This window comes from Sarcophilus harrisii, chromosome 3 (genome assembly GCF_902635505.1).
Source record: "Sarcophilus harrisii chromosome 3, mSarHar1.11, whole genome shotgun sequence".
Classification (NCBI taxonomy): domain Eukaryota; kingdom Metazoa; phylum Chordata; class Mammalia; order Dasyuromorphia; family Dasyuridae; genus Sarcophilus; species Sarcophilus harrisii.
Genome location: NC_045428.1, coordinates 221,353,152 through 221,371,950, shown reverse-complemented (window position 1 = coordinate 221,371,950; position 18,799 = coordinate 221,353,152). Strand labels below are relative to the sequence as shown.

At 32.9% G+C, this 18,799-nt stretch overlaps 1 protein-coding gene across 1 annotated transcript in view; it reads right to left on the bottom strand.

Annotated features, from left to right (window-relative positions):
* Positions 1–690: 690 nt before the first annotated feature.
* OCA2 (OCA2 melanosomal transmembrane protein) overlaps positions 691–18,799 on the bottom strand; it is a 313,841-nt gene continuing 295,732 nt past the window's right edge. The window contains exon 18 of the mRNA XM_031959092.1: positions 691–770. Coding sequence (XP_031814952.1) covers positions 757–770 — 14 coding nt within the window. The 3' untranslated portion in view covers positions 691–756. The remainder of the gene's footprint in view (positions 771–18,799) is intronic.

Genomic DNA, 18,799 nt, shown 5'->3' with positions numbered 1-18,799 from the left:
TTCTATTCTTTTCATTTTGATTTTATGTTTCTTATTCAGAATTCCCTTCTGAATCAAACTACTCTTTCATTATACTCTAAAACTATGTTAGTGTTCCAATTTTATGATAAAACTAGGGTTTTCATATATGAGATATCCCTATTTGGTGCATTGTTGTACTTATTGTGAGTATTATTTGAACTGAAATGTATTTAACAACCTTATATATATATTTATTAAATTTTAAAGTTAATTAATTTAATAAACTAAATAATAAAAATAAATTTAACTTACAATTTAAACAATTCATTTTCAATCCCTTAATCCTGAGACATAAGACCTAATTTTTTTTTTATTTCTTGAAACATTTCCATTGAATGTTCTTAAAGCAATTTTAATAATAAGAATAGATACTAAGGACTAAAATATCAAGAAACCTTGGATTGTAATGTTCTCTCTAAAATGTAATGTTCTCTTGTTGGGTTTTCTTGGGATCTCTGGGAGCAGCCTTCGCTTCAGTTCAGTAATCACCACAAGTGCAGCCAGGTGTTAAAGTCCATATCCTTTATTAGTTCTCTCAAAATCCTATCTCTTTAACTTGGGGCTTGGCAAGTTTTCTGGAGGCCTTCCAGAATCTTGGTTTCAGTGGAGAAGTGAAGGAGGAGACCCTGCCACCACGCTGGCGTGAGATGGGATGAATCTGTCTGAGTCCAAGGGCTTGTGCTCCAGCCTTCAGCCTTCTGTCCACTTGTCTCTGAATCTCCCTGGCTGAGCCTTCTAGTTTATATGCCCTACATTGAGAATATACCAATCATTATATCACTAGGAAACCATTATTTGTTGTAGGATTAAAACAATGCTAAACTAGATTTAACCATTGTCTCCTCAATTCCACTTAGTATCTTATTTCAAGTTCTGGTCCATAACATCTCCTTGTAGGATTAAATCAATCATACTAAACCATACTAATTCAGATAACTATTATCTCTATCAATTCCACTGACTTAGTACTTTGTAAGAATCCTTTGTTTCAAGTTCAGATTTCTGGCCTATAACACTGGATGGCGTTGGGAATTACTTGGGAAAGAACAGATAGGAAATAATTATTAAATGTTAAAAGGATACAGGAAAATGTGGCTTGTAAATTACTTGAATTAGTAACACAATGTAGCATGCCTAAAGAGGTAAAAAATTAGGGAGAATACATGGAAACTAGTAACTAAAATCCCCAATGAAAAGAAGTGACAAAAATGAAATCCAAGATTCTTCTATAAAGGACAAATTATCATGAAACTAATATATAATAAAAAGGTAATCTAGAGGAGGGCAAGTTAGATAAAAGCCAATATAAGGACCTAACTATGCTATGTTATGAATATTCTTAGGAAGGTTGATAGGTCAATAATTATTCAAATCTGGAATAGAACATGCAGAGGATAAAATATATCACAACAATGGCAGGTGATTGGTCAAGAAACAGAAACTAATAAATAGTCTCTAGGGACCAGCATTCAATTTGGTGGGAAATTTGGAAATCAAGGACTCTCATGTCACAGTATTGGAATAGGAACAGAGGCTTGAGAAGTAATCTGTCACTATAGAGAATAAGACAATTCCTCAACATTGCCAGTGAGCAAAGGAATATCTCTGTAAGTTGGCTCTGTTCAGGTAAGACTGCTGCAGAGGCTAATTAATGGTCAAGGGAGCAATGAAGTCAGAAGTAGATGGTTTGAAGAAGTCCCTAGTAAGCACTAGACTGATAATTAATAGGTAGTGAATGGTAGCTAAATGGACATCTGATTGGACTTGAGAGAATGAAACCGTAGATTCTCTGTAATGAATTATTGGACACTCTATGATCACTGGAGGGAGAAACTGATGTCAAAAAGAAAGCAGTTAAGAAAAACTCCCTCCAAGTATCTTTAAATGGATGGACTATATATGCGTGAACGTGTCCTGGTCATTTCGATTTTTTAGGTAAGAGCTTGGAGAAAGTTCATTGAGAAATGGAAATATATATGAAAACACTGTTATTTAGTGTGGGGCTTCCTAGACCATTTGGGATCAATTTCAAGAAATTAGTGAACTTGGAACTTTTATTATTTTAATAACTGTATTTTGATATAATTGTTTTCCTTGGTAATTCTTTGTATTTTATTTTGTGCATTCAAAAAAATGTTATTCTAAACAGGAATTCTTAGAACTCAGAACTCTATCAAAAGAATGCTTGGCATTTTTTTAAAGTGTTAATATTATCTCTGACTTAGAAAAACAAAAAGCTATGGGATCAAAGGTCCAGCAGTTGAAATAGAAGAATTCTACCAACAATGGGAATCCAAAGAGAAAAGGCTATCTTCTGTGACAAATATGTACTTGATATCATACAGAGTAAATTCAAAAGGAGGATAAAGACATCAGTTTATCAAAAGCTGAGTGAAAGTGGAAAGAGGAATGTATTCAGAGAATGGGATAAACCCCAACTTTGACAATCCTAAACTTAACTCTACTACCAATTTTTCATGAGATCCTTTCCTTCTTACCCATTGTACCTAATGACAATTAGAAATGATGAGTGCTAAAAGTGTCAGTTATCTTACTTCACATCACAGAGGATTTCAAGTGATATTTGAATTGTAAGAGAAAATTCAACCTCCCAAAAGCTTTATAGCAAAGATTCTTAGCCTTTTTGAGACATGAATCTCCCTTTTGTCAATCTGGTGAAGCCTATGGACCTTCACAAACAAAACTTTTAAATGCCTAAAATAAAATGTTGGATTTCAAAGTAAAATATTAATATTAAAATATAACCATCATAACTTTTTAAATAACACATGAACTCTTTATGTTAGAAACAAACAAAAAAAAATCCCTGACTTTATAATCTATTCAGTGGCCAAGAGTCTATGGAATAAATAAGAACTATGTAAACTGGAGTACTGCAAATGAAGTTCCTTAAGGAAATTATGAGTGCCAGCAAGATGGTTGCTTTGTTCTAATATACATCATTTTAGTTCATTTAGTCCTAGAAGGAATCTCAGAGGCCATCCAGTGTCAACTGGTTTTTTTTCTTTTTAAATTTTTAAAAATATAATTCAGTAATATCATTGGTTTTTATTACTACATCTTCCACTATATCCTTTCCCCCCACTCCTCCTAGAGAATCATTTCTGATCATAAAAAATGGAAAAGAGAAGGGGGGAGGGGATAATGGAAATTATAAGGAATAGCTTCCATCATCTCAGTAAAGTTAAGTTTATCTTTTGAAAGAAAAAATGGGTATGAAATTGAGTCTTACAGATAAATGTGTTGTGGACTGACCTCTCCAAATGTATTTTTTTCATCTTTACAGGCATGAATTGGAAAATTCAAACATAATATAGCTTTATGCCATTCGACTGGCTAGGGATATTTTCTAGACATACAGATCAGTGCAGCTGTAACAACCCCAATGATATAATTATAATATAGGTAATATAATTAGCCAAATAGTATTCTGAGTTGGAACCCCAGTTTCTTCATGTTAAATTCTTTATTGTCTCCCTTTTGGTCTCCCCCAAGATTGAACATAGCCAAAAAATAAAGATAACTGCAACTATACCTGATATATCAAGTTTAATAGTTGTGGCACTTTGTTGGCAACTCCCTACCATGAAAATAAATCTTCTGCATTTACTTAACAAGGAAAAATAATGATCTGTTAATGTTTGTGGATAATAATTCAAATGAAGCTTTCATAAGATGAAAATAATAAGAATTTAATTTGCCTGTGAATATCATTCTAATCTTGTTCTATTAACTGGAACAAAAATAGCCTTTTTTGTTATGTTAGACTGTCTATCCCCAGGTGAACTTCATGAGATTTTCATTCAAAGCACTAGCCCATCTATTTCACTCATTTAACAATAACCCTGAATAAATAATAGCACCTCAAAGTATTCTTGTGAGGGTCAAAAATATTATATGTAAATGGTTTTGTAAACATTAAAGTACTATACAGATATCAATTGTTATTATTTCAATTCTTTGAGTACATTTGCTACATAAGTAGGACCCACAGTGGCAATTTGTGAAAGGAAAATATTACAAATGGGATCATTCCTAAAAATGAAAGCAAAAAAGGAAAAGGGGAGTGAATTGAAAGATTGGTCAACAATCCAAAAGAAAGATTTTTTTCCCAAATAGATAGATAGATAAATGTCTATAGACATAGACATAGACATAGACATAGATATAGATATAGATATAGGTATAGATTTAGCTATAGGTATGATACATAAGCTAATTAAACTTGTGGTTAATGTGGCAGCCCTTTTTGTAGTGGCTAAAAACTGGAAACTGAATGGATGTCCATCAGTTGGAGAATGGCTGAATAAATTGTGGTATATGAATATTATGGAATATTACTGTTCTGTAAGAAATGACCAACAGGATGATTTCAGAAAGGCCTGGAGAGACTTTCACGAACTGATGCTGAGTGAAATGAGCAGGACCAGGAGATCATTATATACTTCAACAACAATACTATATGATGACCAGTTCTGATGGACCAGGCCATCCTCAGCAACGAGATCAACCAAATCATTTCCAATGGAGCAGTAATGAACTGAACTAGCTATACCCAGAAAAAGAACTCTGGGAGATGACTAAAAACCATTACATTGAATTCCCAATCCCTATATTTATGCACACCTGCATTTTTGATTTCCTTCACAAGCTAATTGTACAATATTTCAGAGTCTGATTCTTTTTGTACAGCAAAATAACATTTTGGTCATGTATACTTATTGTGTATCTAAGTTATATTTTAATATATTTAACATCTACTGGTCATCCTGCCATCTAGGGGAGGGGGTGGGGGGGTAAGAGGTGAAAAATTGGAACAAGAGGTTTGGCAATTGTTAATGCTGTAAAGTTACCCATGTATATATCCTGTAAATAAAAGGCTATTAAATAAATAAATAAATAAAAAATAAATATATATATATATATATATAAAAATAAACTTGTGGTTAAAACCAAATATAAAATGAAAATCAATCCATATTGCAAAAATTTTTGCTATATATCTTATTTTCTATGATTTATATAATATCTCTCTCCTAATCATCCCTTATCAAAATTTGTTTTTGAAAGTGAACACAAAGCAATGAGCTACTGTTCAAGTTTATGAATATGTTCATGGTTTTATAGTGAAAATCTACAGTTCAGCTTAGTTTCTCTTTTTTATGCCATATTATTTTATTTTTGCCTAATTTATGTTCTCATTTGTGCAGGGAAATATCAAGGAGGAAAATCCTTCTACTTTTTCAGATCACTAACTTATCTTCAATTTCCTCTCTCTCTTGTTTCCTAATTTAAAATGTCATTTCTTAAAATAATCTCAAAGGACTCATGATGAAACATGTTATCTGTCTCCACAGAAAGAATTTACACAGACGAAACTATACTATTCATTTTCTTTCTTCTTGTTTTTTCTTTCTTTCAAACTTTTTTTGTTTGAATCTTTTGTGCATAATTTCTAAAATGGAAATGTTTTACATGAAGAGACATGTATAACCGATATCTGGTTGATCATTGTCTTACTTTCCATCGTGGGGGGAGAGATTCAAAATTAAAAAAAAAAATTAAAATTGTTTTAACATGTAAATGGGGAAAATAAAATATTATTAAAAATAAAATAAGTCATATAAAATTTTTAAACCTTTTTTTTCTATTTTAAATAAAGTGCCAGCAGATGGGTGGTAGAGATGAATGAGATTGGATTTTTTTTAATTGAAGGATTACTGAAATTGTCCAGAAGTTTTGAACTGAAAGACTTAGGTTTTTATTAAAGAAAAAAAAAAAACAGAACTCACTGGAAAATTAAATATAAAAGATCTAGAAAAAATAAAAGGAAATCATTAAAGACTAACTATAAGGCACTCATTAAAGCCAAACTGTTTACTTATTATATATTTGAAAATTTATCAGTATTCTTAAAACTGTCATAATTAATAAGGTGTTTTGAAAGAAAAGATGGGACTGAATTGTGTGTGATTCTAAAAAAAAACCAAAATTGAATAGGAAAAGGTAAAAGGGTGCAATTATATTATAAAAATGGGGCACAAAAGGAATAATTATTACAGAGGAAGTAGTTCAGGGTAAAAGGCTGGTAATGTTAGAAACTTATTCTCATTTGGGTTGAAGAGGAAACAATATGTACACACAGAAGGGCGTAGAAGTCTTCTGAACATTTGAAGAGGTGATAAAACTGGAGATGGGAGAGGGGAGAACTTTTTTTTTCTCTGAGGCAACTGAGGTTAAGTGACTTCCCCAGGGTCACACAACTAGGAAGTGTTAAGTTTCTGAGACCAGATTTGAATTCAGGTCCTCCCAACTCAGAGGAGAACTTTTAAAGGACTGTGTGCATTTAGATTCTGAAGGGTTGGGGTAAAGGATGGATGGCTTTTGGAGGGATGTGTAAATTGGGAATGGGGAATGGGAGGATTTGGGGGAGAATGGGGGAAGTGAGGGAGTGGGGGAAGTAGATAAGATAAAAAGAGAGGCTGAGAAAGAAAATAGTGAATAAAAATAAAATGGAGGAAAATTCACAAATAGTAATTAGAATACGTGAATAGGATGTTTATAGCCCCTCTCATTGTGGTAGCAAAGAACTAGAAATTATAGGGACCCACAACAACTGGGAATGGCTGAGTTGTGATGAAATGTTATTGTGCTATAAGAAATGATGAATTTAAAGATCTTTAAAAGGCATGAAGATTCATTGAAAACAAGTCATGCCTGAGCAACTACATTTTCTTTCTTGAACACGAGCTATTGGACTAGTAGATCAAGAAAAAAGATGTGGACATAATATATCTAGATGAATGCAAAGCATCTTAAAAAAGATTTGATATTTTTATGAACAACATGGGAATTGTAGGGTAGGTGATGTCACAGGTATAGTTAGAAATGAATGAATGACCTAATCCAAAAGGTCCTGATCCTTTGCTGAAGAGAATTCTCTAGTGAAGTGTCACTGGATCATTTCTTGATACTACTATATTTAACATTGTTATGTATGACTAGAATTTTAAAAAAAATAGATGGCATACTCAGCATAATCAGGGGTGACAGGATTTAAGAGGGATAGATAATATTTTATATAACAGAATCAGGCTTCAAGAATATCCTGACAGGTTGGAGGGTAGGTAATGAGCCAAATCTAATAAAAAAAAATTTGGTGAGAATAAATGAAAAGTCTTCCACTTGGGTTTAAAAAATTCAACTGTGCAAATAGAAAATGGGAGAGATGGAGTTACAAAATAAATGTGAAAAAATAAAACTAAAGATTTTAATGAACTGAGAACTGAATATAAATTAACAGGATGATATAAAAACCCCTTAGAAAGCTAATGTAATTTTCTGCAATAACAGAAATATAGTGCCCAAATTGAGGGTAGTGGCAGTAATCCTCATTCAGACTTCATCTGGAATATTATGTTCATTTCTAGATGCATATTTAAGAAGAATACTAAACTGTTGGAACACATACAGAGAAAGGTGACCAGAATGAGGAGAGAATTTGAGATCATATAATAACTACAGTTTTAATGTTTACAAAAAACAAAACTGTACACATATTAGCTTATTTGATCACTACAACTACTTTATGGGGTAAGATCCTTTTATAGATGAGATAACTTCTTCAGAAAAGCTAGAAAGTATAGGAGGTAGAATTCAAACCCTAACATAACTTAATTCTACTCCAAAACTCTTTCCACAATATTATATATAAACTATTGTAATCTTTTTAGGAATTAATTACATAAATAACAACATAAGTAAAAATTTTAAGAAGAAAATAACCACATAAACTAAGCCTGAAATCCTCCAAGTAACTAAGTGAATCAGCCATAATCAAAGTGGAATCACACTTACAAGGATGGTTTTGAATGAGGTTTGTGAAGGAGAGGAAAAGATTAGGAGCATCCATAAAAATTAGAAAGAAAGAACAATACCAATTTCAGTATATAACATATTGAGAAACACTGGACAGAGAATCTTCATATGTAAAAAAAAAATGGAGCTGATGATACTTGTCCTGACAGGAAAGCATAGTCAAGAAAGAGCCATTCTCCAAACCCCTTAATTCTTTTATCACTACCTCAATGGTTGTGGTCAAAATCAAATGAGATATGGTCTACAAAGTTCTTTATAAGATCTAAAGAATCATATGTTGTTAATTACTTAGAAAATTATATGTGCTGGAGAAAAATTAAGAATGGAAAATACAAATAATGAAAAGAAACAAAAAAATGTAATGAGAAAAAAGAGGGTAGAAAGGAAACAGAACAAAGCAAAAATTGAATCAGAAAGAAGATTTACATATGAACAGAATATCATAAAATTTTAGATTAGTAGATTCAAGGAACGTACATCTGCATTTGAAGGAACAATTCCAATTTCACCCTTTCAGAGATATTAAAACTCTAGCAGGGAGGGAGAGACAAAGAGAAAAGAACAAAGGAAGAAAAACCTAAAACTTTTTAAGTTGAAAAGTTACTGCTGAAGTTTGGAACTATGCTCAGAAAGTTATCAAACTGTGCATACCCTTTTATCCAGCAGTGTTACTACTGGGCTTATATCCCAAAGAGATCATAAAGAAGGGAAAGGGACCTGTATGTGCATGAATGTTTGTGGCAGCCTTCTTTGTAGTGGCTAGAAACTGGAAACTGAGTGGATGCCCATCAGTTGGAGAATGGCTGAATAAATTGTGGTATATGAATATTATGGAATATTACTGTTCTGTAAGAAATGACCAACAGGATGATTTCAGAAAGGCCTGGAGAGGAACTGATGCTGAGTAAAACGAGCAGGACCAGGAGATCATTATATACTTAAACAACAATACTATATGATGACCAGTTCTGATGGACCTGGCCATCCTCAGCAAGGAGATCAACCAAATCATTTCCAATGGAGCAGTAATGAACTGAACCAGCTATACCCAGAGAAAGAACTCTGGGGGATGACTAAAAACCATTACATTGAATTCCCAATCCCTATATTTATGCCCACCTGCATTTTTGATTTCCTTCACAAGCTAATTGTACAATATTTCAGAGTCTGATTCTTTTTGTACAGCAAAATAACGTTTTGGTCATGTATACTTATTGTGTGTCTAATTTATATTTTAATATATTTAACATCTACTGGTCATCCTGCCATCTGGGGGGGGTGGGGGTGGGGGTAAGAGGTGAAAAATTGGAACAAGAGGTTTGGCAATTGTTAATGCTGTAAAGTTACCCATACATATAACCTGTAAATAAAAGGCTATTAAATAAAAAAAAAATTAAAAAAAAGAAAAGTTACTGCTGAGAATTTATAATATTGAAAAAATTCCAGAAACCAAGAGTTTCTGAGTATAACTTGGATAAACATTCAAAATGGCTCTATATTGATATCTTCTCCCTTTTTTATTACCTAAATTTCTATAGCTATGTCTTTTCTGATCCTCATGACAAACCATAAAAAGGAATGAGGGAGAGATTTAGCAAAACTAACAAACATTAATGAAAAAATCTGTTATCATAGGTAATATTCTATATCTATAGTCTCCTACCTCTTCAAAGAAATGGTGGGAGGTAGATTTCTCTATTTCTTCTTTGGGGCCAAACCTAGTCATTATAAATTTTGTAATATTTAGGTTTTAGTCTTTTTTGTTGTTGTTGATGCAGTTACTATGTATAATATTTTTCCAAATTCTGCTTACTTCACATTTGTCAGTTCACCACATTAATCATTTCTTACAACAAAGTGATATTCTGCTACATTCAAGTACTGCAATTTGTTTAGCTATTCTGCAATTGATCAGCATCTACTTTGTTTCCAAATCTTTGTTACTCCAAAAAGTGCAACTGTAAACACTTTGGGTCATATTGGATCTTTCTTTTTATCATAGACATCATTTGAGTATATGCCTAGCATTGAGATGTCTGGTTCAAAGAATATTTTAATCACTTTCTTTACATAATTCCCAGTTGTTTTACTGGCTAATCCTTTCCAGTGGCCACTGGACATACTTAGGTAATATGCCCTATAAAAGTCAAGAATGGTTTGGGAGGTTATCTTGTAGTAAATCACTATGTTTTAGAAAAATTTAAGTACATGGGAGAATCATCTTGTTATGAAAATCAAATGGAAACAGTCAAATCTCTCAGGAACAGGTCTTTCCTCTCTATTCCACTTTAAACACACACACACACACACACACACACACACACACACAATAGGATACATAATACCCTAGATATACTAAATATGGTGAGCCCAGAAAGGACCTTAAGGGAACACTAGGGCTTATTCCTTACAATATTTTGCTTTAAACAGCCTTAATTATGAACCTTTTAGCTTTTATGTTGGTTGTTGTCCTTCATTTTTGAAGAGGCCCAAAATGACATCATTATGTTAGAGTTGAGTTACAATGTGCCTGACTAGAGTTGATCAGACGAATATAAGCTCAGAATGCTCTGCCACAGATCAGACACAAATAGTTCATATGAATATTTGGAGTGGTTTCTCTAATTTTTCACATTTCACATTTCTTTTGGGCTAATTCAATTCTGTTTTGCTCATAGAGGACAGCACCTTCTCTGATAAGGGCACACCATGCTGGGCAGTCCTGTGCCAAGGCAATCTGTGCCAGTGTCCATGTCATACAATTGATTCTAAAGTTCTTAAGAGATAACTTGAGAGTGTCCTCATAATTGCTTTTTCTGATCATCTTATGAGCTCTTGCCTTGTGTGAGTTCTCCATAAAATAATTTTTTTGGAAAGTATACATTTGATATTAAAACAATGTGATTAGCCCAATGAAGTTGTGTTATCTGCAGCAGAAATGGAGATTTGGCAGCTTAGTTCGAGAAAGGACCTCAGTGTCTGGTATCTTATCCGCCAAGTAATCTTCAATAGAGCAGAAGCTATAGAAATATTTAATCTAATCAATATAAATAATGATTAAAATAATGTACATTAAAACAACACTAAAACTTATCCAATTATTTGCAATGATCATTCTCAGTCCAGAGAAAAAATAATGAAACAACCCTCTTCCTCCCAGACTATTGGTACAGAATGTTATATACATTAGCTGTTATTGCAATGCTGGTCCCTTTTACATAACTATCTTTCTTTGGTACAAGGAAGGAGGTTTCAGTGGGGATGTAGCATATATCAGGAAATGACTATGTCTGAAAAAAAGGAATCATAGAATCATGCATTTGAAATTGGAAGAAACTTAAAGAACTCATCATATTCAACTCTCTCATTCTACAGATTAAAGAAACTAAGGCCCAAAAAAGTTAACTGACTTTCCCTCATGACACAGATAGTAAATAGTAGACCTAGAATATGAATTTAGAAACTCTCACTCCAAATACAACACCATTTCCACAGGATTAAAAATTAAAACAAAAATTATAATATACCCTGAAAGAAGCATCAAGAATGCCATTCAAAAATTTTTTCATAGAAGCAATTTCAGTGACTACAAAAAATAAAAACAACATAAGTGCCTGGCAGTGGGTAATAGTTAAATAAACTCTAGTGCATTAATGTAATGAAATGTTATAATTCTGTCAACATCAGCAAGTACACAGGATACAAAGAAACCTGGAAAGAATCTTCTAAATGCAAAGCAGAAAAAAACGGAACCAGAAGAATAGAATTGGTATTAATTTATTGTGACAATATAAAAGGAAAAATGAATAAACACAGAATTGTGATGGAAACTATAGATAACATTGTTAGGCTATGTCATGTATTTAACTTGACTAATTAAATATGTAATTACTAAGTAAGTTTGATTATATAAATGTTCATTTCTAAATTTTTAATAAGACATTTAATTACAATACAATTCTCAATCTGAAATGCTGTTGAACAGTTTTTATCAATTGCAAGTTTAAAAAAAGATTTATCTGTCCAAGCCTAGGAAGGGAAGTAGAGTTCAAGTATTGTATATAATAATTAATAGCAACCATTTATACAATGGTTTTTTGCATATTTTATTCTATTTTTTATATTCTAAGCACTGTGCTTTACTATTATTATATTATTTGTTCTTCACAACAACCCAGAAAATTAGATGTTATTATTGTAATATTTATTTCACAGATAGGAAAACTGAGGCCAAAAACAGTTAAGTGATTTGTTCAGAATCACATAACTAGTAAGTGTTTGAGGCCAAATTTGAACTCAGGACTTCCTGATTCCAGGCCTAGCATTCTAGCCATTGAACTGCCTAACTACCTTAGAGTTTTTAAGAGACTCAGAAAACTCCATTCAGAGATATCCATTCATTATTCCACTGACTAAAAATACTTTATTTTCCCCAATTTACCTGGTACATATGATAAATACTCATTATCCAAATGACAAAACCATCTTGTGTCACTATTAAATGAATACAAGTTGGTGAACACTTACTTTCTAGTATCTATTCAAAAAGTATTTGGGACATTCGACACTCTCTTATAAATATATGTAGTATTTCTCTTAAGCTGATATCCCAAACTGAATTATTGAATATTCCTCTATTTCATTATGATTGAATTATACAAACTCTGATTTATAAACAACTATATGAAAGTCACTGTGCCAGAAAGACACACTAGATCTCTATAATCCATTAGAAAATTTGGATTTGAACACAGTATTGGCCATTTAATAATACCTACTCTAGGCAATTTGCTTCATTTTTGTGGTGCTAATTTCTTCATTTAGGAAACAAGGAGACTGGAAACCAGATGAATTCTTAGGTCTTTTCTAACTCTAAATCTATTATCCTATGTAAATAACAATTATAGTATGAGCTAGATTGTGTCAAGAGAGAGACACAATTCAAAGTAGGGAGAAACCATGTTTCATTGGATCAATCAGAGGGTTTAGATTTTAAAGAAACCTAATCTAATTTAACCTCTTCCTTGTTTTGTAGATGTAGAAATGAAGAGAAAAAGTTGTTACTTATCCAAGCTATACAGAATTAGTGGTAGAGTCAGATTTTGATTATAGGTTCCATGAATTTTCAAAGAATAGCTGACAGGATAAGCTGGGCACTGAAAAATGACTGGGATTTGGATAATGTGAAGAAAATTCTTTTTCAGGTACTTATTAGACTAGAGGACCCCAGAGGCTCTTTTCAAGTTGAATTCTATGAAAATTCTGAAGACTTTAGGTGTTAATAATAACACACAGACACATCTTTATATATATATATATATATATATATATACATATATATAATAATACCAATATAATAGACCAAAATAATACCAATATACCAATATATGTAGCTATATGTTTATCTATATATATGTACATATATCTATATGTACCTATACTTATATATGTAGTTATATATACTTATGTGTGTACCTATATGTACCTATATCTATATATACTATATATTTAATTATATAGACATATGTGTATACTTATATCTACTAATACCTATTACAGCTGCATAAATATGTATGTTTATACCTATGTGTATATACATATACATATATATATATATATATATACACACACACACACACACACATACCTATAAATACCCCTTTCTTATATATCCTGTATATGCCTCTGTGTGTGTTTTTGAATACATATCTATACAAATAAAAGGAAATAAAATTAAGATGGGCTAGAGCATCAGAAAAGGCTTGTAGAAGGAAGGTTTTATCTGGTTTTATCTGGGACTTGAATACATTTCTACACAAATAAAAGGAAATAAAATTAAGATGGGCCAGAGCATCAGAAAAGGCTTGTAGAAGGAAGGTTTTATCTGGTTTTATCATGGAACCCAGGAGATGAGGAAGGAGAGAATTCTAGACAGCCAATGAAAATGTCCAGAACTAGGTGATGGAGTACCTTGTTTGAGGTAAAGCAAAAAGGTCAGTGTCATTCATCCAGAGTATGGGGTGGAGGAGTAAGTTGTATAAAAATATTGGAATATTTTAAAGAAAAAAAAAGTTATGAAGGGATTTAAACACCAAAAAAAAAATGTCATATCAGAATCCAGATGTGATCGAGTGTCACTAGATTCTACTGAAAGGAAATGAGGTTGTGGGGGTTTCCTGTTCTTTAAGAAGAATGATAATTCAAAGATGTCCCTGAGGATTTAAAGATGGTTATAAAAGAGATTCATGATGAATTGAATTAGACACATTGAGTTTAAGATACCAAGTTTTCATTCAAATTTCTCAAGAAAACAACAGTTACTAGCATTTTCATTTCATAGGTAGAGGCATGAGGGCATCACAACTGTCACAGTACAAAGAAAAAGTAACCACATTTCTTTTTAAATGAACTTTGTCCTTGTTTTATATTATCAGGCCCCTGCTGTCCACATTGATAGACTGCTTCCCACAGACTAATTATCACCATTTTAAAAACCTGCATTTGATTTCTTTAATTACATAGTATATTCTATGAATTCTATCTTCAGTAAAAATGTCATGAACCTCATTATGCCCCCCACTACTGAAATTATAATTACGACACCTACATGTACTTACAGAATTATAAAATGTTAGAACTAGATGGGACTTGAGAAATTATCTGGTTTAACTTGTTCATTTTAGAGATTTGAAAGCCAAGAGGCAGAAAGCGAGATACACTTGCCATGAAAATCCAAGGAGTAGAAGTGGACCTAAAGCATGAGTGTACTATTAGAGAGTGGCAGCTGGAATTTTTAAATCATTCAAATCTTACTCTTCTTTGATAATGTGTCATTAGTTAGTTCCACCAAATATTACTGTGTATTATGAAGGATAAATACTGACAGGGACCCAGCCTTTGATATTTAAAAATATCAGTGGTTCTTGTCTTATACTAGATCCTAAAAATCAGCTCCCTATTGCTGTTACACAGGAAGAAGTTAAAACTGTAATGATGTGCCAACTCCAACTGGAAAGTGAAGGCACTTACTTAGAATGCTCAGATAAGAGGCAATTCTAGAGGTAAATTCTCACACTTTGCAGAGGGTGTAAGCCACCTGCCTTATCAAACAATACAAATGGAGGTGAATATCAAATTTTTAAGCCTATATTTTGAATGTCCAACTGTTTGCTGTGGTTCTAGAGTATATCATTTTAATAAATAGCATGCAATGTTAACCATCTCAAAATTCAGGTGAATTATAATTTTAAAATGACTATCATTTTAAATTCTGATAACTGAGATTATCCATTATTTCAATGGATTTATGTTCTCATTCACAAAGGTAATCCCTTCATTAGTATAGATTACAACCATGGATGCCTTCTCATTCCATGTGATTCTTGGCAAAGATTACTATAAATCCTTCAGGGAAGATATATTTAATAATCTGAATTTGGAGTAATCCAAATTTGAAGCCCTTCCAACTCGGTAGGACAAATCAGAGTAGACACTCTGCTATTAAAGCCTCCCAGAATGAAAGCTTCTCTTTTCTCCATGATGAGATACTGAAATGAGGCTGCAGTGGTAGATTGTTTCCTCTACTTTCAAAAATATGTTAAGGCATTGATTAACAATGAGTTAAGTGACTAGCAAATAAAATCCATTCAAAAAGACTTTATCAGAATTTGCTCTATTTTCTTCCTTCAAGACCTATAAGCTTGTTACTGTTAGAACCACATTAGACCCCTTGATATTGTGATGGGAGAGCTAAATTTTGTCCCTTTTTTGTTTTTAATCAATTCCTAGGTTCCAGTAGAGCAATCAAGTTGTACATCTGTTATTCCTTGCTCTTGCCATATGGTTAGCCACTTCCATTTCTGATCACTTTTTTGCTTAATGACAAATCTTGCACTGAAAATTTGCTGCAGCCTCTATTCCCACAATGAGTCTCTAGGTCACCTGACAACTTAAATCTTTTGATATTAAGATATTCTAAGATTCACACGAGTAAAGATCACAAACAGAACATTTATGCAGTTTTAGTTTTTAAGATTTTGCTCAGAGAATAGCTTGGTATCAATAAAAGCACTGTACATTTTCCTAAGTATAATCCCATATACTCAAACACACCTACTTCAATGCTGAACCCCAAATCATGCTCATTAAATGTGTGGAGCAGTGTCACAGAGAATGCCCTATCAAAAGTACAAATGGAAAAGGTATTTTTTTAGAGCAGGTCATGCTCTCTAATACAAAGACATCAAACACCGGAAGCCAGGAGCCAAATGCATCCCAACACACTACTGAGTGTGACCTGAATAAGATTAAAATGAAAGCGGGAAATAATTAACAAAAATAAATAAAAACAGATAATGTTAATATGTGGTTTTCTAAGTCAGCATGTGGGCTTCAGGAATCCTTTATACTGTTAAGTGGTCCTCCATTTCCATTTGAGCTCGATATCACTGCTCCATATTGCTTGTGGATGATATTGCATTGATTACCAAGTCCTAGAACATTATGGGACCTTTTTATTGAGACCACCTATATAAGCAAAAACTATTTGGATGTAAAATCCTTATTGTTCAACCTGCAGAGAGGGGTGGCAATCCATTTAGATAGTACTTCAATATGTTTGGAAAAAGCATTTAAATATATGTTTATGTATACTCAATACTCACACACATACACAAAGTTTTTATATTTATATATGTAAAGGTCATCTTGTCAATCCATATACATTACACACTACTCTCTTACTTCAATATTTAAAAGGTGCCTGATTTCATCAACCCAGGTATCCCTTTACTGAACATGAATTAGAGTCCAAAACTTAACAAAGAAGACAAAAGCATATTGGATTATGTTTTTAAAATATGAAGTGTTTTTCATGATCTCAAGTTGTTCCCTGGTCAGAGCCAAACACAATTCTTTCACACCTTAATAGATCATCTTCATGAGTTGATGTAGAGGTTTTCTTGGGGGCCAGCCTTAGTCTTAGTTGAAATAAATAATCACTTCAAAATCTCAGCCAGCTGGTAAAAATTGCAAATGTTTATTTCTCCTTACAAAATTAGCCCGGTTAGTTGAGGCTTATCTCACTGCCTGGCTCCAAGAGATCTTGTAGTTTTGTCCTTGGCTCTTGCCTCTGCTTTCTTCAGTCTCCAGTCAGCTCTGACTCGTGGCTTCTCAATCTCCAGTCTGTGGCAAGTAGTCTTTTCTTCCAGAGTGTTCTTTCTCAGAGCCCTGTTGATGTTCCGGAGAAATTCCTTCTAGCTCCAAGAGCTTCCTTCATTTATGTGATCTCCCAAAGGTTAACTCTGCCTTCTCGAGGCAGGGATTATAGGTTATCTCCCAGAGTGCTCTCTGGTTCTGAGGGAGATGTGAATTCAGCTCTCATACTAACCCTGAACTCTCATGTGAACTCCATTGAGTACTTAGATACTTGAGCTCTCTAAAGCTGTGAACACAAGCATTGTTCAATCAGTTCCACCTAATACCTTGTTTCAAGTTCTGGCCCAAAATCAGATCAAATCAACTCCAATGTCTTCACACTTTGTAAAAGATTCCAACAAGTTGATATGGGAAAAATATCATTCCCTGAAGGCCTAAATTCTGATGATGTATCTCTCCACATTTAGCTATACATTTAGCCCTAGATAACAGACATACTAGTTGAAACTAACTATCTCAGAAGCTTGGTAGGATCTAATATAGCTTACACTGTGCTAGCATATCTTCCCAGAACCCCTGGTCATGAAGTATTAGTGGCAGGTCCTTCTCCTCCTCTGCTTTTTAAAATATGAATTTAAACATGTGCTCATGATCAACAAAGTGATGGACTAGGAATCGTTGGAAATAAAGCCACCATTTAAAGGAGTGACATCATCATTCCAGTGTTCTTCTAAGTCAAGACCTATTAATTCTTTACAGGAATCATATTTGTATCACTAGATACTGTAAAAAAGAAACATCTTAAACTCAAAATGTTCAAAACCACACATTAACTTTCCCAGGAAAACATTTCCTATTGCCAATATTATTTATTTCTGTTTAAAAAAACCATTATTTTTCCATTTTTCAAGTTTATAATTTCAGCATTGTTCTCACTCTCCCTCATCTGCAAACACAATAAGTTTCCATATCTTGTCATTTTTCCTGCATCTCTCACAACCAGTCTCTTCTCTCTACTCATATTGTTTGCCATAGTTCACACCTCATCACTTCTTACCTCCATTGTTGTGATAGCCTACAAACTGTTCTGCTTGACTCAAGATTCTCCCCACTTCATTCTATCTTTCATATTGTTACCAGAGGGAACATTCTTGAGTACAGATATGATCATGTTACTTCCCTACCCAATCAACTCCAATGGTTCCCTATTTTCTCTAGAATCAAATAAAAATGCCCAAGTTTTTAAAGCTTTTCACAACCTGGAAAGAATCTATCATTCTAGACATACTGGAGATTACTACTTCTTTCCTGTCTCCTTCCATTATACTCTACAGTCCAAACAAACAGGATTTTGTTCTATTCCTCACACAAAGAAATGCATCTTTCATCTCTGAGATTTTGTAATAGCTTCCCTGTCCCTATACCTGGAATATACTCCCTGAAAAGAAAAAAAAATCCTTTCTTACTCCAAAATACAGCTTCTGCTTCAATATGAAATCTTTCTTAACCTCCCCTACCAAATATTAATACCTTCTCTCCTAAACTATCTTATGTTTAATCTTTGTTATTTCTTTTCTTATATTTATTGTATACCTATTTACATATAAGAGATGGCTTGGATTGTGGGTAGAAAAATAGTCTCAAAACCAAAAAGATCTAAGTTCAAGAATACTGGCCATAAGACCCTGAGCACATCATTTAAATTCTCAGCATCCTAGGCATT